The sequence below is a fragment of the Onychostoma macrolepis genome, chromosome 07 (genome assembly GCF_012432095.1).
Source record: "Onychostoma macrolepis isolate SWU-2019 chromosome 07, ASM1243209v1, whole genome shotgun sequence".
Lineage (NCBI taxonomy): Eukaryota > Metazoa > Chordata > Actinopteri > Cypriniformes > Cyprinidae > Onychostoma > Onychostoma macrolepis.
The window spans coordinates 12,654,436-12,676,689 of NC_081161.1; the positions used below are offsets into that span (position 1 = coordinate 12,654,436).

The 22,254-nt window shown below is 35.4% G+C and overlaps 2 protein-coding genes and 1 long non-coding RNA gene across 7 annotated transcripts in view; 1 reads left to right on the forward strand and 2 right to left on the reverse strand.

Annotated features, from left to right (window-relative positions):
- The window catches only part of fastkd3 (FAST kinase domains 3), a 30,868-nt gene extending 17,762 nt beyond the window's left edge, over positions 1–13,106 (forward strand). The window contains exons 1-7 of one of the 5 annotated variants that reach the window (XM_058781965.1): positions 4,362–5,066; positions 6,924–8,373; positions 8,829–8,917; positions 11,532–11,706; positions 11,840–11,909; positions 11,988–12,102; positions 12,462–12,926. In XM_058781965.1, coding sequence (XP_058637948.1) covers positions 6,933–8,373; positions 8,829–8,917; positions 11,532–11,706; positions 11,840–11,909; positions 11,988–12,102; positions 12,462–12,680 — 2,109 coding nt within the window. In that variant the 5' untranslated portion in view covers positions 4,362–5,066; positions 6,924–6,932 and the 3' untranslated portion in view covers positions 12,681–12,926. Of the gene's footprint in view, positions 1–4,361; positions 5,067–6,923; positions 8,374–8,828; positions 8,918–11,241; positions 11,707–11,839; positions 11,910–11,987; positions 12,103–12,323; positions 12,927–12,968 lie in introns of those variants that run through there. The other 4 variants (XM_058781962.1, XM_058781964.1, XM_058781963.1 and 1 more) reach the window with 4 other exon arrangements.
- On the reverse strand, positions 81–2,534 carry LOC131544035 (uncharacterized). The gene is made up of 5 exons (XR_009272033.1): positions 2,029–2,534; positions 1,844–1,919; positions 982–1,058; positions 738–842; positions 81–607 (listed from the first exon to the last, which is right to left on the reverse strand). It is a non-coding gene; the product is annotated as an uncharacterized LOC131544035 (long non-coding RNA).
- Positions 13,107–13,302: 196 nt separating the features above from the next.
- On the reverse strand, positions 13,303–20,082 carry chmp5b (charged multivesicular body protein 5b). The gene is made up of 8 exons (XM_058781967.1): positions 19,850–20,082; positions 19,230–19,334; positions 17,334–17,380; positions 16,070–16,163; positions 15,855–15,926; positions 15,642–15,750; positions 15,368–15,483; positions 13,303–13,553 (listed from the first exon to the last, which is right to left on the reverse strand). The coding sequence occupies exons 1-8, from the start codon at positions 19,916–19,918 to the stop codon at positions 13,503–13,505; spliced, it is 663 nt and encodes a 220-aa protein (XP_058637950.1). The 5' UTR covers positions 19,919–20,082; the 3' UTR covers positions 13,303–13,502.
- Positions 20,083–22,254: the final 2,172 nt, after the last annotated feature.

Here is a 22,254-nt window from a genome sequence, read left to right on the forward strand (position 1 = left end):
GGTCTTCTCATTGAATTAACTTATTTTTTTAAGTACAGATAACTTAAAAGGCAAACAGACTAAACTCAACTTTTCCCGTTTATATATTGTGTTTATTGGCTTTAAATTATTTTATAAATCATTAAAACATTTTTTTCTTCACATCAACAACTTTATTTGGGTTACACTACATAGATGAATTTCGATAATGTATACTTAACTGCATAATAACATTTAATAATAAAAAATACAATTAAAATACTTGGAGTATCAGAACAATTAAAAGCACACTGAACAACAACAGTTTGTCACCTACATTAATGTACTTAACAGAAACAATGCTGTTATAAGAGTAAGCTCATATTGTTAAGTCACATTTTCAACAGAAACATTTTAATTGTTACCAAAACGTGAATCTGTATGGAGCATAGAAATTTGCACAGTATTTGTGAATGGTAGTAGCTATTCAAAGTGTGCAAAAAAAAAAAGAAAAAGAAAAAAAAGAAGTGTTTTACTTTTTAACCAAATAGGTTTGCCAAAGACTGTATTTTAGGCTGCAGGTCTTTCTGCCCCATGGAAAGTAGAATACATTGAACACATCAAGGATCATGCTGCGATCATCGGACATCTAGAGAAGATGAATAAACATCAACAAATTAAAATTAATTCACATGCATCCAAACTCACGTACATTTCAAAAGGTGCAAAATAAAGGGATTTTTCACCCAAAAATGAAAATTTGGTGTTAATTTACTCACCATCCAAATGTAGGTGACTTTTCTTCTTCAGTTCAACACTAAAGAAGTTTTTAGCTGGAACTGTGGTCCTGTGATTCATATAATGCAAGTCAACGGCTACCGGCACTATGAGAGTCAAAAAAACATACACAGGAAAAATTAATTTAATATTGTGGCTCCTGACGATACATTGAGGTCTTATGAAGCGAAGGGAGTAATTTAACAGCAAATTTTCATTTTTAGGTGAACAATCTCTTTAACCTACCAGCAAACTTCAGTGAGTCTTTATCACAAGGCTCTCTTCCCGCCTGCTTCAGGATGACCGCCTGTCTGCCAGTCCTGCTGTTGGAAGAAAACAGGAAATTGAAATTGAACAATATCAGTCGATATTGATAATTGCCATGATAAATGTCAAATCTTTTTCTTTCAAGTTTAGTGGCAGATTTTTTTGCTCCTGGGTGAAAGTTGTGAAAAGTTGAAAACAGACAGTTAATTATGGTTTTATTATAGACTACTCTATACAAATGCAATACAAATAACACAAATAGACAAAAAATTAGCTTAATACCTGTAATGCTGTAATTATATTCCATTACTCCTTTAAAACATGTAATGCCTACAAATTCAGAATTTAATCAAATTAAATATGAACCTACATTTCTGCCACAATAACATGGTTACAGACAGTTAGTGTTACAGTAAATCCATGGTAAATGCTGGCAATTTATATATTTGAAAGCCTTCTCCTGTTTTCCGCGTCAGTGCTGTTGGTAATGTACGCATAATCTGATCAGACATTAAACTAGTTTAAATAACAGGGACATGTATTTTTTAAATCGGAGAACTCGTGCGTTTCTCACTGGATCTCGCAGCGCTGTTTAGTGATTGCGTGACCGCGAACGGTCGGTGAACTCAACGCATTCGCTCCGAGCTCTCCGCGGTGCTCTTTTCTTTTGGGCCGAGTTGATAAACGGTCAGTGCGGCACGCGATTCAGACGAGTAGCGCTGTTTCGTTCCGCTTTTGGCGCAATTGCCATTTAATGTTGTTTGTGTAGTTCATGAACATTACAGAACATTTTGAAGACAACTAAGCAAAATGTACACAGGTTATTTTACCATTAACCTACCTGCGTACTTCATATGAGCCTTCACGAGGGCTCTCTTTCCGCCTGCTTCACGACGACCGCGTGTCTGCTATTGACGCTGCGGGAGAAAAACGGGACATTTGCAATTATACCTTTCAAATAACATTACAATGAAACTCGTAAGGTAATTAAGAAAATTGTATATATGCGTTTTAACATCTACTTACCAATTTAACTTTTGATTTTCATCTCAGACGGCTCTCTCTGCCAGTGCCTCGTAAACCCCCCACAAAGTTAAACACACATCAAAAACGAAATACCAAAACAAACTAGAATGTACATTTCCTGAAGAAAATGTGAGTGGTGCTTGCCGTGGCAAAACTCTGCACTAGACTGTCAATATAGCTTTCAGCATGATCGTAGAGAGCCAACTCCCATGTCTGTATGATGTTGTGGAGCTGAGATATGGCTTCTTGTTGCTATATGGTTGCTAGGGTGCTCTATATGGTTGCTATGGTGTGGCTATACAGTTTATGGCATGATATTTAAAGACTATTTGACAGTCTGAATCAACAGAGCCCTACCCAATGTTTCTACAAACATGGTGCTGAAAAATAGTTTGTTAATGTCCTTTTACAGTTGCTAGGGTGCTGTAAGTGGTTTCTAGGGCATAGCTTTGAAGTTCTTATGTCAGTACTTATTGGCCGCTTGATAGGCCGAGTCAAAAGAGCTCTCCCCCAAGTCTTTATGACTTCCTGATCAAAAGATATAATCTTACTAATTTTGTGCCAATGTTAAGTCTATGGGACTTTTTCGCCCAAATTTTTTCGTCCACCAGACGAACATCGTACACTCAATTACTTATAAAAGATATAGCACACCTCTATAACTGGGAGGTTACTAAGCGTATTGCTAAGCGGTTGGTAGTTGTCACACATCATTACTATGTAGATTTATAGAGTTATTCGTATGTTCTTAGTCTGATTTAACACTTAGCTAATCACTATTAGCATGTAGCTATTCACTGCTAGCATGTGTAGCATTTGATCACGAGTCAAAAGAGCAAAACCTGCATGTTTATATGACACTTTTATCCAAAGATATCCCTTTTGATCTGTTTTCAATGGAGGTCTATGGGGTGGTTGCTAGGGTGCTGTAAGTGGTTGCTAGGGTGTGGCTATGAAGGTCATAGGTCATTACTTATTGGTTACTTAAAAGATGAGTCAAATGAGTGTGTGTGTTACAGAGAGAGAGAGAGAAGGGGCTCTAAGGGCCTGCTTGTGTGTGTGTGTGAGAAAGTGACAGTTGAGATTAAAATTCACGAACATTCCGCCATTGTAAGTCAATGGACTTTTTTGCCCGCTTTTTCGTCCGCTGTGCGAACATCGTAGGTCCGATCGCTTAGAAAAGATATAGAAAAAGATATAGCACACCTCTCCTCAATGAGCTGGTCATTATTAAGATATTCCAAACCTGTATGAATGTCTTTGTTCTGCCGAACACAAAGGAAGATATTTTGAAGAAAGTTTGTAACCAGAGGCTCCATTGGCTTCCATAGTAGGAAAAAAATACTATGGAATTCAATGGTGCCCCAGAACTGCTCTGTTTCCCACATTCTTCAGAATATCTTCCTTTGTGTTCAGCAGAACAAAGACATTCATACAAGTTTGGAACTACTTGAGGGTGAGTAAATGATGACAGAATTTTCATTTTGGGGTGAACTATCCCTTTAAGAACGTGGCATTCCATATTCATGATGCATACATTTAATACGTTTTTTTTTTTTTTTTTTAATGCCCCTGGACATCAGTTTATGGGTTTGTTTCTGATGCTGTCAATGTTGTTTTTGGTTACATTAAAAAAATTCAGTTAGCTCAAAATGCTGAGGGCACACGACAGGCACTGTTTGGATGAGCATGATGCTGCTTGTATGTTCAATGCATGGCTTGTGTGTTTCACTAGCTCCGTTCCCATGGACACCTTTTGTTTGACTTAATTCTGTATATTTCCAGCCTAAAACGTGTGATTAATCTGTATCTAAAGCCGTGTATACACCAAGAGAACCCATTATAATCAGTTGATGCAGTGACTGTTAACACGGGAAGTGGCGCGAGGCAACAAATCTTCTACAGTAACTGATACCTCCTTCTATTCCGAATCTTGGAAACATGCGTTGTATGCGTTGAAAGTGAAACCTAAAAAAACAGCACGCATAAGAGAGCGATTGCACGCTTTCGCGAGCTTCGGCAAATACACGCTATCACTGATTGCAGGCTTCCCAGCCGAAACAACCCCCGACGTGAAACTGAAATAATAACCGTAATATAACATTTTGGCCAAATTGCCCATCTAAGTCATTCATCCCACACTATCAACAGGTGCGTCATGTTGTAGGCTACATTTCATGTACTTCATTTGGGCACCACAAGGTGTCACTGTGGCCTCAAAGCTTACCCCTAGACTACTCTGGCTCGATTGCTATTCCTGAGGTAAAACACACCCTCCTCATTACCCTACGGACAAAGAAATGTATAAATAAATAAATGTGAAAATAAATAAATGTAGAAATAAATAAATGTGGAAATATATAAATGTGGAAAGAAAGAAAGAAATACGTAAATAAATACATAAATGTAAAAACAAGTAAAAGGGGAAATAAATAAATGTATAAATAAAATAAATGTGGAAAAAAAAGAAAGAAATACATAAATAAGGAAATACAATTATAAATAATTATTTATTTTTGCTTTTTTACTCTTCTTTGTATATTTATTTATATATTTATTTTTGCTTTTTTTACATTTCTTTATTTATTTCTAATTATGGCAGGATTAGCATTCCATAGGGGGAGGGGGCTAGTAATTAGAGTCTCTGGATCGAGTTCACAGTAGGTGGCGGTAATGCGCGAAATTGGTGCGATCCGTCAAAAAAAAAAAAAAAAGGAAGAAGAAGAAGAAGCAGCATGGCGGAAAAGTGAAGTTAACTTTGCTGGGGAGCTTACGGTCGAATGGACCTCACCGCAATTTGTTAGCAACAATAGCTATTATCACTTGTGCCTCGTATAAACTCACAGCTGTCCCTTTAAATGTTTTGCATTTTTCAGCGTATATCTGAAACCTTTACTTAAGAGAATGCGAAACGTAACGAACTCCTGTCAGCTACTATAAATGCATTATTTTGAGGGAGCCCGTCTTTATTGTGTCATTAATAACTAGTTAAAAACTGTTTCTTTGTGTGTAATCTGCAGTGGACCCATGCTTCAGAGGTAACCGCTATTCATTCATATTATTAGTCATAGTTTCTAGCATTACAGAGTGACGTTTTATACTGCTAATTTGATTTCCACGTGAAAGAGTGGTAGTTCTCTCTCTCTCTCTCTCTCTCTCTCTCTCTCAATTCAATTCAATATGTGCTTTATTGGCATGACAATTGCTACAATGTATTGCCAAAGCATAGTGTTTACATTGAATCTAGAACAGATGTATTTTAAAAATAATAATAATAAATAAATAAATACATGCTTGTGTATATATAATTAAACAAAATAGAGCGAATAAATTCTATTAGCAATTTAAGATTCTGTGTGTGTTTGTGTGCACATCACTGATTTGTTGACTCCCTCTTTTTGTGACCGGCATCAATGTGTCTTGCTGCTAGTAAGATACAATCTTGTTTTTCTCCTAATAAATATGGAAGTTGTGTTTTCTTGTTTAACATTTTGAAGTCAGGGCAAAGTGTTTCAAATTTGGGATACAATTTCTTTCTAATTTCTTCATAGTTAAGGCAGCTGGTGAGGTACTCAGATATTCTGCAGTTTTCTTTTATTTGTGTTGCTTATTTGATTTGGGGTTTGTTTTAAAATTTATTTTGGTTTTGTTATATTTCAATTTCACAAAAAAACATGCATTTCGTCCAAGCAATAATAAAAGGACACCTTTTCATATACTGTATAATTTGTCTTAAATCTCATTTTGTTAAAAAAATTGTGAGAAAATCGTATTGTGAAATCAATCGTATCGCATGGCGAGTTGTGTATTGTTACAACCCCTTAGATGTGTGCATTATAAATCTGCTGGCATCTGTGTTAATATTAATTAAACAATAAAAGAAAAGAGGGACCTACTCACTGCTCTTGACTGAACAATTTTTGTAGATTTAACAATAATCAGTTTAATTGTAATGACTACGTACAAGACTATGCAGTGATTATTTTTACATTTGATTATTCAATTCCCCCATTAATTTAAATGTTTTTGTGCTTTTTAGACATGCGCATCATAAACCTGTTTTACAAAATGTTTTCATAAATGTGTCATGTATCACTGAAAATGGGAGAATTTCAGCTTTAATGTGGTATGTTAGGATAATTATGGTTCAAATGTGTTGCAGATTTAAATGTTAGCTTGTCTTTACATTGGAACTTCTCAAAAATATGTTTTTTTGAGCCCGGTCTTGTTCAGTCAATATTAAAGATAATCGAGGTTATATTTTCACATAATGTTCTTTAGATTATGTAGGATGATTTTATGTAGAAAACAGTAAAAACATTACATTAGATGGGGTTTCTACAGACTTGGTCACATATCACAAATTATATTGCCCATCCCTAAAATTGATGTGTGTTTTTGTGAGATTCACAGAGCTGTTCTCTTTAGGAGATGTCAGAAAAAATCTCACTCTTTAGTTGCTTCCTGCTTCATGTAGTACAATTAATCTAGTTAGGATAGTTCTTAGGACAAATGTTCCTTGTGTTATTACCTGTTTATCATTGTGCAACTTGGGAAAGAGTTTTAAATTTAATGTATTTCAGGTAAAATGGACAACACAATATTTATTTTATATTTCTAATTAATTAATTAAAAACAACAACAACAACTTGTTTAATAATGTCCTCAAAGAATTATTCAACCACATTATGGAATTAATAATAATTTTGAATAGTAAGAAATAACCAAGAAATAATTTTGACAGAGTGAGAAAACAAGGAAGCATCAATTAAGTTTTGAGGCTCATCAACAGAAACTTCACTTGACCTTAAAACAGAAACATTTCTGATTACAAATTCAGTCGATCGTGATGTTTAACTTTAATTTACATATTCTTTGTTTTGTTGTGACTGTAGATTAAGGATATGGTGGCACTTTTTATGATGGCCAGAACACTAGCACTGAGGCTGCATTTCCTGAGCCATTTGGATGACCAGATCCTTCCATCACTGAAAGCATTTGCTGGTAAGCGTCTGTCTTCTCCCTGTCTCCGAACCTCTACTGTCTGCTTTCCCACATGTTCCAGCCTCAGTCCAAGGAGTGTATGCACCACAGAACGAGGTCCAATGTTCGTTGTTGCTGGATCTGTTCGCCCTTACCAGGAGCTCCTCCCCAGTGGAAGTGGTCTGTCTTTGTTGCACCACCTGACTTCTGATGAGGACCACACATTTATGAAACGACTCACCTCCTGTACTTCATCTCAGCAAGTTCTTCGTCTCTTGCGATCTTACCCTCTCCTCTCAGGTGCAGCAGCAGCATCTATACTTCACCGACTGGCAGACTTGGAGCATGATTCCGCACGTGGTCTTTGGAAACCACAGATACTACTATCAGATGCAGGCCTTAATAAACTTTGCCAAACACTAGAGAATGATTCAGCCAGATTACAGGATGAGGTATTGGTTAGAGCTCTCCTGGGCTGTACACGTCTCTACCTTGACCCTCAGAGCCGCCTAGTGCTAAAGCTGATGTTCGAAAGTCAAAAGAGACTGAATTTGGAACGGCTCAGTGTTGAAGTGCTATGTGGGTTATCAAGGGCTTTATTTGCATTGGAAGGTCCTAACAGTTGCATGATAAAACAGGCTATGAGTCAGCTCCAAAATAAAGATACAGCTCAATGGAATACAGCAGAGCTAGTTGCTGTTTACTCTATGCTAGCAACTGGTTTGGGTGAAGATGGATGCTATCTGGAGCTTCTAAATGAAATGAACGCTCAGGCACTTCAATTAGTGCAACAAATGGGCCCAGGGGCGATTAGTGAAATTCTAGGTGCTTTGTTCAAATTGAGACATACAGAAGCATTACCACTTGTAATTGCACTTTGCAAGCAAGCTGTCCATCATGTGCAAAACTTTGCAGATCCAGAACTGATTGTGGTGTTGTCAGCACTTATGCACTATGGACACAGTGACCACTTTCTTGTGGAAGCTCTTGAGCGCCATGTGCCCAACATTGCCTTTACTGCTCATGCAGAAACCGTAACCAAGGTGATGCAGTTTTTCCGGCGATGGCGCATTCTTTCTCCACCTGTTTTTAACACGGTGGCTGAGAGTTTTGTGTATCGTGCAGAGGAGTACTCGACATGGCAGGTGTCACAACAGATAGCTGCACTGGGAGTTTTGGGATACCTGCCACCTGATGCTGGGAGATTGTTCCGAAAGGTGGAGTCTGTTTTGCATGCCCGGTTTTCCCAATTTCAGCCCAGAGCCCTGCTCGACCTACTGTATGCCTGTACCCTTCTACAGAGATACCCACTTAACTTTGTCTCAAAAGTCTTCAGCCCTTACTTCATGCAACAGCTACAGGGTAAGAAACAATGAAACATTTTCTATACAGTACCTGGGTTCAATGTTCAGGAATATTCATGATTAATTGATCACTTATTTTAATATTAATTGATTAATTAATCATTATCATTAATACGGAATAATAATACTTGGAGTTGTCCATGTTCATATGCTCGTGGCCTACTTATTAATTGTTTAAATATGCTCAAACATGAGTATTGGTATTTAGCTAATAATTTAAATGTAATTCTTTAATTTATTACTATAATTAGTGTATGGTATAGAACATACAGATTGGTTGTGAAACAGTGATTTCACCATCTACTTGCATAATTACTGAACATTTATGCTGAAATTGGTTAATAGACAATAGAAGCTTAATTCTTTAAAAAGATATTTAGCACTTAATCATTAACATCTCTATGCAATGTACTAAACTTTTTAAATAATATATTTTCCATCTCTCTTTTGAAGGGGAGGAGAGCAGTGGGATAGATCACAGAGTGCTTGCACAGCTGACCCAACTTTACATGACTGTAAAGCTTGAGTGTCCATTTTATGATGTGAGTGAAACTGCATTATTATTATTTTTTACTATGCTTAAGACTTGTTGTTTTATACCAAATGTGATGTGAAAAATGAAACAAATTCCAAACAAATGGTTCTTTCACACCAAGCAAACAGAATTGCTGTTAGGCAGAAAGAAATGTAACATTCATGTCAGTACAATAGAGGGGACAACATACTGTTAAAAATTATTTGATCCCCTACTGATTTTGAACGTTTGTCCACTGACAAAGAAATGATCAGTCTCTAATTTTAATGGTAGGTTTATTTTAACAGTGAGAGACAGAATAACAACAAAAAAAATTATAAATTGATTTGCATTTTAATGAGTGAAATAAGTAGTTGATCCCCTATCAATCAGCAAGATTTCTGGCTCCCAAGTGTAATTTATACATGTAAGGAGCTGAGATCTCAGCTTGTTACCTGTATAAAAGACACCTGTCCACAGAAGCAATCAATCAATCAGATTCCAAACTCTCCACCATGGCCAAAACCAAAGAGCTGTCCAAGGATGTCAGGGACAAGATTGTAGACCTACACAAGGCTGGAATGGGTTACAAGACCATCGCCAAGCAGCTTGGTGAGGAGGTGACAACAGTTGGTGCGATTTATTCACAAATGGAGGAAAGACAAAATAACGGTCAGTCTCTCTCGGACTGGGGCTCCATGCAAGATCTCATCCTGTGGAGTTTCAATGATCATGAGAACGGTGAGGAATCAGCCCAGAACTACACGGGAGGATCTTGTCAGTGATCTCAAGACAGCTGGGACCATAGTCACCAAGAAAACAATTGGTAACACACTATGCTGTGAAGGACTGAAATTCTGCAGAGCCCGCAAGGTTCCCCTGCTCAAGAAAGCACATGTAAAGGCCCGTCTGAAGTTGACCATCTGAATGATTCAGAGGAGTACTGGGTGAAAGTGTTGTGGTCAGATGAGACCACAATCGAGCTCTTTGGCATCAACTCAACTCGCCGTGTTTGGAGGAGGAGAAATGCTGCCTATGACCCCAAGAACACCATCCCCACCGTCAAAACATTATGGAAACAACACCGTGGAAACATTATGCTTTGGGGGTGTTTTTCTGCTAAGGGGACAGGACAACTGCACCGCATCAAAGGGATGATGAACCGTCAGGGCCAGGGCATTGAAAATGGGTCATGGATGGGTATTCCAGCATGACAATGACCCAAAACTCATGGCCAAGGCAACGAAGGAGTGGCTCAAGAAGAAGCACATTAAGGTCCTGGAGTGGCCTAGCCAGGCTCCAGTCCTTAATCCCATAGAAAATCTGTGGAGGGAGTTGAAGGCTCGAGTTGCCAAACATCAGCCTCGAAACCTTAATGACTTGGAGCAGATCTACAAAGAGGAGTGGGACAAAATCCCTCCTGAGATGTGTGCAAACCTGGTGGCCAACTACAAGAAACGTCTGACCTCTGTGATTGCCAACAAGGGTTTTGCCTCCAAGTACGAAGTCATGTTTTGCGAAGGGATCAAATACTTATTTCACTCATTAAAATGCAAATCAGTTTATAACTTTTTTGAAATGCGTTTTTCTGGATTTTTTTTGTTTTTTTGTTTTTTTGTCTCTCACTGTTTAAATAAACCTACCATTAAAACTATAGACTGATAATTTCTTTGTCAGTGGGCAAATGTACAAAATCAGCAGGGGATCAAATAGTTTCTTCCCTCACTGTACATCACCTTTCAGCCAGGGGTGGGGAGGGGTGGGGTGGGGTGGGGGCAATGAACACAGTGGTCAAATAACTTGTAGGTAAACAATTTAAATATGTTTTTAGTAAATGTTTTATTTATAGTGCAGGGCTGCTTGATTTTGTCAATTATATTGTGATCATTTTGATGACCATTTGAAATGGGATAGGTTTTTTATTTTTTTTGTAAACCCCCATTTGGGAAATCCTGATGAGGCAAGTAAAGAGCATCTGTTGCAGAAATCAGCATCTGTCTGGTGTCCAGCTCATGTTTTCCAAAGGTCTGCATACTGTCTGCGTGACTGATTGGATGATGAAAATGGTAGTTAGTAATGTAATCTAGGTACCTAATTTTAGGTACATTTTTAGGATTACTTTTTTATTTTTATCTAACTTGTTTTAAACTTACAATTAAACATAGAAGGAAAATGTAAAAGAGAAAAAAAAAATAGGGAGAATGAATAAATTGTGAATAATAATTGTCATTGTGTAAATATGTAATAATGTAATCCATAAAAAGTAACTGTAATCTGATTATGAGTATTTTAAAATGTAATATACTTTAATTACATATACTTATTTTTTTGGAATCTGATTACATAATACAGATTACATGTCATCAGTTACTACCCTGCATTGAGCACACATGCAAGGTGAATGTTGTTACAGAAGAGGTAAGGTGGTACTAAGCATGTGTCAAACTCGTTCTGTGGTCAACAAGCTGCATGGATACAGTTGTGCATGAGACAGAGCGAAAAGCATAAAATGAAGTATACCCAGCTTTTTGGGCTCCTAAAAAAATACAATTTAAAAGGAGTGTTATATATGAATTATATAATAATGTTGCTTGCTTATTCATAACAATGCTCATTTACATATTTCTTACACTTAAATGAAGGGACCACGACTTTCGCCAAAGTTTCAAGTAAAGTCATTTTTGGCTTCTGGACAGTCTTTGGAGACTCCAGTGGAACCTCATTTCTACAATGCTGTGAAGTCCGCCCTAGTGGATCTGCTGGGAGCTCAATCTTACTTTGCTTCCAGAGTACTTACACCATATTGTTATACGCTAGGTACATATTATGCATCCACTTTTGTCCTAAAATTGCATAGCTGTCAATTTCTTACACCAATACATGTAAACCTTCTGATTGGTATATCTCTGTGGCTGTATATGCCACTATTTTCTCATTTGTATATATGCAGACATTGAGATAAAACTAGATGAAGAAGGGTACGTCTTGCCTGCTTCACATACAGATGAAGTCCATAAAAGGTAAGCCATTTCCTGCGGTTTGCAAATGATGTAGAAACTGATGATTAGTGATATTGATATTAATTTGTTTATTATCAGAATTGCTCTCTGTATTGATGGGTCAAAGCGCTTTGCAGCAAATGCAGAGAAACTACTAGGCAAGGAAGCCATCAAGCAGCGTCACCTGAGGATTCTGGGATATGAAGTTGTTCAGGTAAAACAAACTTCTTTTCTCTTGCCTTTTTATTTACCGACTGTGCTTTACTAAAAAACTTTTTTTCTTTTACTAAAACTTTTTTCTTCTATACCTTTCTAAGTGTATTTGCATGTTTCATAAATCAAGCTAAAATGTTCATTTAAAAGAATAGTTCCCCCAAAATAAAATTTGTAATTTACCCAAATGTTGTTCCAAACTCTATCCTTTTTGTGTTCCAGAGTGGAAAGAAAATTAGAGTTGTGCTCATAATTTTACATGTACCTTGCAGAATCAGCGAAACTATAATAATTGTAGCAAAATAGAAGAGGGTTCATAAAAATGCATTAAGAGCTGGGAATTGTACATTTTTTCTTCAGAAACTACATAGACAAAATGAGGACAATTTACCCCAATCATCACCCTCCTTGAACATCAGTTGTCCTCTGTGTGAAAATAGTCACCGTTTAATAGGGTTGAAAGAAATATGCAGAAGAAACCAAAGAATGTTCAAGACCTGGAGGAAAATCTTTTTAGGATCCCTATCATTTTTTTTTAATAAACATTCTGCAGATTTTGCAAGGTGTAACATAAGGTGACAACTGTATTTAAAGTATTGTTATTGTTTCAATCCACAAGCTACAAAACATTTCAAGCTCTGAAAAGGACACATAGGTAGTGTAAAATTTATCCATACAACTCCAGTGGTTTAAATTTAAGTCTTCTGAATTTTTATCAACATGAGGGTGAGGGTGAAGTAAAATTGAAGTAAAATTAATTTTTGTTTTTGGGCTAACTATTGCTTTAAACCCCAGTCTTGAATGCATGACAATGTTTACAATGTTTGACAATGCTCCATAATGGCCTTAGTTTTACTCTGTCTCTAGATTTCATACTATGAATTTGAGAAACTGAAGGATAAAAAAGAGGTTGTGGAATATTTGCACAAGAAGATTTTTCCTCACAGCTACAGACTCAGCTGGTGATATCTGGATTACCAAATGGATATTCAACGGTGATTATTATGATGGATATTCATTAGATTTATTATGTATACAGAAGTTTGTTTTTTGTTTGTGTACAGAAATGTGATATTGTATGTAAATTATATTTATTTATGCTTTCAATAAAGTGTATTGCAGTACAAAGTAAACCACCTACTGGTGCATATCCTTCAGAAAATAAATCATATCTACACAGTCAAAAACCAACCAACCAACAAAAACTCCTAACCCAATGATTAATGTTGAAAGATATCATGGACAGATTTCTTAAGAAGCAAAAGATTATAATCTGAAGTAGATCAAGACTGATTTTAAAAAAGATGAAATCTTGACAATGAAGGTCTGTCCCAGTGTTTATGTTTGTAGATATTTGTCCAAATCTTTTGAGGGTTTAGGATATATTGTCATTTTGTTCCATTATGTAGCTGGAATCTGAGGAAGGCCAAACTCGTCCACCAGTACTCCATCCTGTTTACAAAAAGCAGAATTCTCATATCAGTTTGCAAAAATCATTTTCTGTAACAGTGGATGTTATTTCACAAAGCAAAGAACATGTAAATATTTCATACGGAGCACTGCATTTTTAGTTACATGCGATTTCATAAATACTGTATATAACACGATGCAGACATTTTTCAATACTCTGCTCTAATCTTAATCAGTATAGAGTATACGGTCTCTTTATATGCAATAAAGTGACACTTTTTGGCATCCTAATTAAATTTTGATTCATAAAATTGACAAATGATCTTTGAGTGCATTTTTCAACTGTATACAATTTATTACTGAAATGAAAAGTCCAGCACATTGTGTTGATGGATGCAGCTTCTTAAACCGTGTGGCTTGATTACTTTACATTTACTAAGCATTCTATTAAATGGTCATGAAACCCCTGATCTGAACCTGGCAGAAAAAATGAGCATGGAATGCTATAGAAAGGTGGGAGGGCAGAACATGAGGAGGTCTTATTGTATGTTAATTAGAGCACATGTTCTGTATTACCCCGAAAAAGGGGCATCACTAGTGGGTGGGAAAGTGGGACTGACTATAGAGGGGAACCACAGCCATTGGGGGCCCACAACAATTGAAATTGCCTTCAGAGCACTTTGATATTTTTAGAATGTTTTTATTTTTCAGATGTATATTGGCAGGTTAAGCGATCCTAAATGGATCCGCATTGTATAATAAAATAAATTATAGTGGCATTCATTATAACAAATTATAAACAGCCTAAACAAATTTAAAGCAAAATTGAATTGTCGGTGTGTAACAAACTTGACGTGCCTTGCCTTGCCTAACAAGCACAAACTGGCGCAAAGTTCAATGCGAGGAAAGAAAAAAAACGAAAACCACAAGATAAATTTTTTTTCTATGAACGCATAGACCAGCAATTTTTGAGCAGCTCTCAAAAGAGAATACAAAGTCAACATATGGCTTAATGCAAATTTTTCGTCTCACTGTAATACCATGAACTATTTTATTATTTTTTAACTATTTAAAAAAAAAAAAAAAAATGAAATTAGTTAATTATTATTTGCATTAGTAGTTATAAAAAATACTTTAAAACATTAGCATGTAGCCTTCAGATATTATTCAGTTAAGTTACCATTGCATTAAAAAGATCAAATAAAAAGTTACAAAATAAAATAACGTAAATAATAAAATGGACAAAAAAAAAAACTGAACAAGTGGCAGGTCTACTGCACTTACATTGCTAGACATACCCCCGGTTTCACAGACAAGGCTTAAGCTAGTCCCAGACTAAAATGCATGTTTGAGCCGTCTCAACTAAAAATATCTTACTCTGACATATCTTAAAATATGTCAGTGTCATTGTTCTGTGTCAAGATGCACACCTTAATGTTTTCTTCCAAGGCATTTTTGTAAAAGTTGCTTAAATATCATAATTTAACTAAGGCCAAGCCCTGGCTTAAGCTAAGCCCTGTTTGTGAAACCAGGCCTTAATGCTCAGACTTATTTTCACATATCAATTTTTTTTTGTCCCATCCATAGCTATTTACAGAGCGCTCACACAAATACGCATGGGAGTGTTTAAAAGCATTTTTAAAATTTAAGTATCGACTTGATACTGAAGTTCCAGTACTTTTGACAACACTACTAGAACTGATGTTATATGTGAATGCATATTTGTTTGCTTTCCGTGCTTGCCGTTAACTGTAAATGTAAGTCGCAGTACATTTCAGATTATAAATGTGACATTTTCTAGAAAACCCTAAATAAATAAAAATGTTTTATGTTTTTTAATTAATGGGTATGTTTACCCGATTCGTGGTTCTGTCTCCTGGTACTCCTTCGGGTATAGCTGGAGCAGAAGAAGCCTCATCCAGATAGGAATTGTCATCGTCCAAAAGGAGTTCATCACCAAGTGCATCCAGCTCTTATGGTACAAACAAATAATCATGCATGCATTTTTTATATATATAAAATAAATACACACATTTATTAGTAATAGATCAAAACTAATTACTAATCAAAAATAAAAATGCTAAAATGCACACAAAAAAAAAAAAAAACTTAACACCCGTTCAAACTAACCTGCCTCCAGGTCATCTTCATCGATGTCTGGTGTACCATAGCTGCGGCTAAGAGCTTCTTGCACTTCATTAGCGTCTTCCATCATGTCCTCCAACTGGTCTTGCAGATCCTGCAGCATGAACAGCAAAACTTTCTCTAATACACGCATCAATTTTTAATCAGTTCAGACAATTTTGTATTTTACACTAAGTAAAGAAATGAAAGGAATCTTACCTCAATCTGATCAATTTTAACATTCTTGTATGCTTTTTTCATTTCTTTGGCACCAATTTTCATTGCCTCCACCTATGTTAAAAACAATAACATGCACACACAGAAAACATATGTATGTATGCTTGCTACATATTGCTAATGTTGAAAAAACACATGAAGGGAAATATAGAATAAATCACAGTTTCTTCTTTTTTTTCTTATGACTGCGTTCTTACAGTGGTCTTGGTGTCTTTTAGTGTCTGGATGGTGTAGTTTGCTTGTTCCATGTTAAAAGACTGCTGCATCAACTGATCTCTCTGCCCTTCATACCTGGAGATATAACAATATAAATGTCTTGTATCGGGTTTTTTGCATCAACAAAGTTGAGGAAACATCCTCCTAGCTTGTCTGATTTGCATGAAACTTAGCACACAACATCCCTAGACACTCATGACAGAAGCTTAAAAACGTTTAAACTTAATTTGACAAAGTATTGTGGAGATGTAAGTTACGATATAAATTAAATGGCCACGCAATGCTCATTTTTTTATGAGCTGACTTAAATATGCTGAAAACAATGACCAAGCTTAACAAAACTTGACAGGCATGGTCAACAGGACATTCTGACAAAGCACACAAAGTTTTGTAAAATTCTACCAATAAGAGGTGCTACAATTGAAAACCCACTATAACTTCACAACCATATGCTTCATTAAGTTAAAAACTAGTATGTATCTTCAGGAGCACAAGTCCCTAGCTTCTGTTTGCAAAATTTAATGAAGATTGAACCAACCTAGGAGGAGTTAGTAAAGGTGGAATAAGAAAATTTTAAATGGCAGAAGAATTTTATAATTTGAAGAGCCTAACTCAAGGATTCTGAAGAGCAAAAGAATGTTGTGTGCCAGAATAGTGTTTCAAGTTTAAGAAAATTATGCCATGCTTGGGGTCTCTACGATTTACTCTGTTGCCCATACACCTTTAGGACAAAAGAAAGTCAGTGCAAACACAATAGGGTTTCGGAACTTTAAGTCTTTGAGCCCTTTAATAATCTTTAGGAAATAAAATAAATTAATTAATTAAAAAAAACAATCCTTAAGAGAACAACAGGGCACTCTCAGTGCTTGGGCCCTAAATGTGCCAGAAAGTGCTAAACATGCCAGCAACATGCCATAAACATGCACAACCATGCTAGTAACACTTGGCTAAGCATAAAGCATGTTAGTAATACCCAGCTATGTTATAAAACATGCTAAATACATGCTAAAACTTGCTAGAAACATCTAGCTAAATGCAAACTAGCAAAATAGAATGGAATTCCCCAGGCATCACAGTGATTTTTTGATATTTTGCCATGAAACAGAAATTATTGTTGAGAGTCTAGGGATGCGCAAAACACACCAGCACCCTCAGAGTACACCAAGGTGAAAGCTTTGCAGCTTTAATTTACTGTGCAGATTTTATGTATAAACATTAAGAATGACTACAAATAAGGGAACTTACATTCTCTTCTGTTTGAGGACTCTCATGGCTTTCTGTTTCACCATGTTCTAGAATAGAAGCAGAAAAAAACGGACTACAATTTTTCCAATGTCCTGTTCGCATTGTTGGGTCAGATTTTCATACACTGCGTGGTGTGACGCCCTCTGTCAGACACCAGATATATGGCTATAATGTTGAATGATTTATAAAAAAAAAAATAGATAACAAAATGAAACAAAACAAAACAAAACAAACAAAAAAAAATCTACGAAAATTCTATTTATTTTGAGTAACCAAAAATCAAGGCAAAATCAAGTAACAGAAAACTGAGAACAGTAGCTCCGGCTTGTGTCTTCTGAACCTATACAAGAGTTTTGTATGAAGGACAAAAAAAAATCTTAAATCTCATTCACATTTGGAGATATTCAAACCTAGCATATAAGAGTGTCATGCCAGGTTTAATGTCAAACAACACCAACATTGTTTTTTCTACCAACTGTGACACACCAGGTTTGAATATTTGGAATTTGAGAGCTATATAGGGAATTATTTTCGACATATATCATCTTAAATTTCTGTCTTTGGTCATCACACATAGCCAGAGCTGGGTGGTAACTGATTATATGTAATCTGGATTACGTAATCAGATTTACGTAATCCAAAAATTAAGTACTTGCAATTAGAGTAAATTACATTTTAAAATACTCGTAATCAGACTACATTTACTTTATGGATTACATGATTACATATTTACACAAGAGCAATAATTTATTCCTAATTTATTGATTCTCCCTAATTCCTCTTTTTCATCTTTTAAATTGGCCTTTCTAAATTGGCCTACTGCTTATATACACTCAGAAAGTCTTACAGTTTTGTGAACATTCACACATAGATCAGTCATTAGTCAGGTGGCTACTCAGCATTTGACCACTGGATTTACAACAATCATTTCATGTTTAAGAAGTGTTTCAATATTGCATCAACTACTGATGAACATCAATATTTATTTGAATTATCACTCAGTCGGTTATTTTACCATATATTACTTTGGAAGATGTTTGTCTTTCTAACACATGAAAATGCACAAATTCACCAACTTTTTTTGTCATCTGATCCTCTTTCACGTAATATATTTTTATTTGAAGTACCCTTGAGATTTTAAAATAAAGATTTTAATGATGAAGTATCACATTTGCATGTTCATGGTTCTCTGACATTGGTTATGGTCACATGACATGCAGGTAAACAAATAAAATATTTCATTTTTTCAGTAAGTGTTTTGATTAATTTTAAAATGATTTGTTTTAATTCAACATTTAATAATGATTTAATTATTAGCTTTTCATTAAACTCATAAACCCCCTGCAGTTCCTACATAAACTCAGTTTGGGAAACCTTGACGTAATATAATATTTAATGCACTTCATGTTGTTAATAGCAACAAACTGAATATATTTTCTTACTCTTTGTATTTTTATATCAGTATGGTACAAGATTATCTTATTTAAATCAATGTGAAAAACGAGATAGCTCAAAAGTAATCTAAAAGTAATTGATTATATTACCTAATTTGTGTAATGTAATGGATTACGTTACTAATTAAATTTTTTGTCATGTAATTTGGAATCAGTGACGGATTACAATTTGTAAGTAATCTACCCAGCTCTGCACATATAGTTACAAAATCATATGGATTCAAAAGACGTGATCTATAGCGCACAAGTTAAAAGCAGTTAAGGCATTCTGCCTAAAATCCCTTTTGTTTTTCATGGAATGATGAAAATGTTATGGATACAATTAAAAGAAACATAAATGCCAGTAAATGTAACAGAATTTAAATTTTGTGGTGAGCGATTCCTTTAATGTTCAAACAGAAACACATAATTCCACCAAGGTAAAGTCTGAGCCAAATTTTACCTTTGATGGGCCATCCCTCATTTTCTTCATTTGATCTTTGTATTTCATCAGTTCGGCATCAAGTCTGGCTATCTTCTTATCGACAGACTCTGCTCTTGAGTCAACCTGGAGTTCATAAAGGGAAAGAAAGTTATTATATAGGATACAACATATATTCATCCATGCACATGATTAATTTATTAAGGAAATGAGAAGCTGTAATTTTAAATGCGGAAAAAAATGACACCCAGTGATGTCACTGAATTCTAAAGAAACCAGCAGGACTGGTTCAAATTTGCACAACCTCAACACAAACTTTTTGTCATACACAACTTACAGAACAAATTTTGTGTGTATTCAAAAACACCAACCATGCCACTTCTTTAACATAAGCAAACCAAGAGAACAACAATACAATCAACAAAATAAACGTATAAAATAATGTGTATCTACATGAACAGAGTCTGCTTTACTACATGACACAGCAGAACATATTTCTACCATCAACAAATAACATGAAAAATGTTTAGGCTGATAATATGAAGAAACATAATTCAGTGAGAGATTGAAGCCATTTCAGCTCTCAGGACAACGTTCTTTTGTTTCACATTCTCCAAAGTTACATAGAAACAAACACATACACCCGATATACAGTCCGTCAGGTTTGGTGGCGGTCCTTTGGGTTTTCCACGTCCGAAGATACGATTCATGCCGACACTACTGTAAATAAACAGGTTAAATAATAAAAAAATAAAAGAAGAAAACAGTATCTCAACCTCCGCCCGACAACAAAACACAGCCTAGAAAAAGAATCCGGAAGTAACGAAGTAACGACGTCATGACGTCATGACGTCCAAGGGGTATCCCCACAGGCCACGTCTATGGCGTCAAATCTGTGCCATTAATAACCGAGCGCGCCACTTATGCTGGCGCGCGCGGTAAATCACTTCCGCGAGAGGAAAACAATCTACACGCAAGGAAACGGGAGCCCGCGAGCTAATTTCAAACACTCGCGCGCGCGTCACTCGTCCTCTATGGCGTTCGGCCGGGTCCATTAATATTACGCTGTTACATGCACTCGTCTCACTGAACGTGACGTCTGCGTCTGTCGAACGTGACGTCTACGTCTGCCGAACGTGACGTCTGCGTCTGTCGAACGTGACGTCTGCGTCTGCCACATCACAGTTCTGCTGCCTGAAAGTGATGTCTGCGTCTGCTGCAATGGTTTCCAGCACTTTCTATAGACTTATTCATGCTTTATTATTCATATTCATTCTCTTTTATTGTTTTACTCCTCCTCAATTTTGTATAGTTAGCTATTAAGTGCTATTTACCTTTCTTATGTATGCTATAGCTTATTCCAAATTGTAAATACTGATTTGTACAAATGATATAAAATTTTCTGTATGCCATTGTACAAAAAGACATCAAATAAAAATACACTAAAATAATAAATATTTTGGAGTGGCAAAGAGTTTCAGACTTTCTGTTTATTTATTTTAAGTACTTAAAGCTCTGAAACAAAGGACGGATTACCTTTTTTTTTTTTTTTATCATTTGCATGTATGAATAGTTGACAACATTTAAAAAAGATAATTTAAATCACATTAAAGAAAATATATCCTGCAAAACAAATGGAGGAATTGTTTACATTTTTAATGATAACCAACTATGAAAGATCAAACCAGAATTTAGAAGTAACATCTCAGTAAAAGAATAGATGATAAAGTGTTTCAGGAAAAGAATAACAAAAAACACATGGGTCCACTTAAAATTTAAATATTTTCTGCATAAAATCACTAACAGGGTAAATCCTAAACATAATTCTGTAATGTGTCTCCTTAACCTTTGGAGCAACTGTAAGATAAAAGGTAAAATATTTATCTCTTACTGAGGGTTCAACATCTCTCAGAAAATAGCACTGATAATCTCCTGTAGCTATATGTTTAAATTCTTTATAAATTAGTTTGTTAATACACACTTACTATCGAAGAGATCTATATTAGCCTCTATATTTCCCCTTCTCCCAAAAACAGCTTATACAGCTTAAAACAGTTCAGTTTTGTAAGTAATGAAAAAATAATTATGTTTAGAAAAACGTTTGGAGAATTTTTTTTGTTCGTTAAATGTAAGGTTTTTTATTTATTTATTTTTTACATTAACGACAAAGCGGCCAGCGGCAGACAGTAAGATGATAAAAGCCTATGTTTGATCAATTTAGCCTTCTAAAGTCATCACGACTAGCCTAAAATAAAATCTATAAAACAGTTCAAGCATATCACAATGTTACTTGTTTAAATGTTTAACCTATGTGCGCTGTTCGACGCATATCCGACAGTTTGTGCGGAGAGTGGAAGCTGAAGCCGCTCTGCAGGACATGGAGGCGCCAGCAGGATCACTTGCTTTTTTTTTTTTCTTACAGTAGAAACAGCTTAAAATATGCCATAGTTTTTGCTTATAAAGGTAAGAGTAATACATCATTCGGAACTGTCTACTTTTATTTGAGTCGTGTGCATTCACATATAGTTTGATTATCGTTATATATAAAATCCGACATATCATTTTTGTCGATATCGCACACCCCTATATTTAATTCTTAACATAATTCACTGATCATCGTAAAATAAGCTTTTATCTTAGAATAAAAGAGAAGATAATTAGTTTTATTTTTCAAAACGAAAGGAAAATGAATAAGTGCTGTCCTTTTATTCTTCAAAGAATCTTAATATTATGTTTTAAACGTAAAATAAAGAATAGAAGAGAGGCGCTTGAAAAACTGAACATTAGGTATAATGTATTGTTCTATGTATTTGTCTATTTTTATTATTATTATTTCACAGCAACAGTCTCAGATCTAACAGATTATTGCGATCAACGGGTTGGCCATCACTGATGTGCTGTTGGCTACATTAAAAATTTAAAAGATAAAAATAAAAAATAAACCCCAAATGTAAAAAAAAAAAAAAAGGAAAAGGAAAATCAAAAAGGATTTCATAAAAACGAAAAAAACAACATGAATATACCTATAAGAAATATCAACACAAAC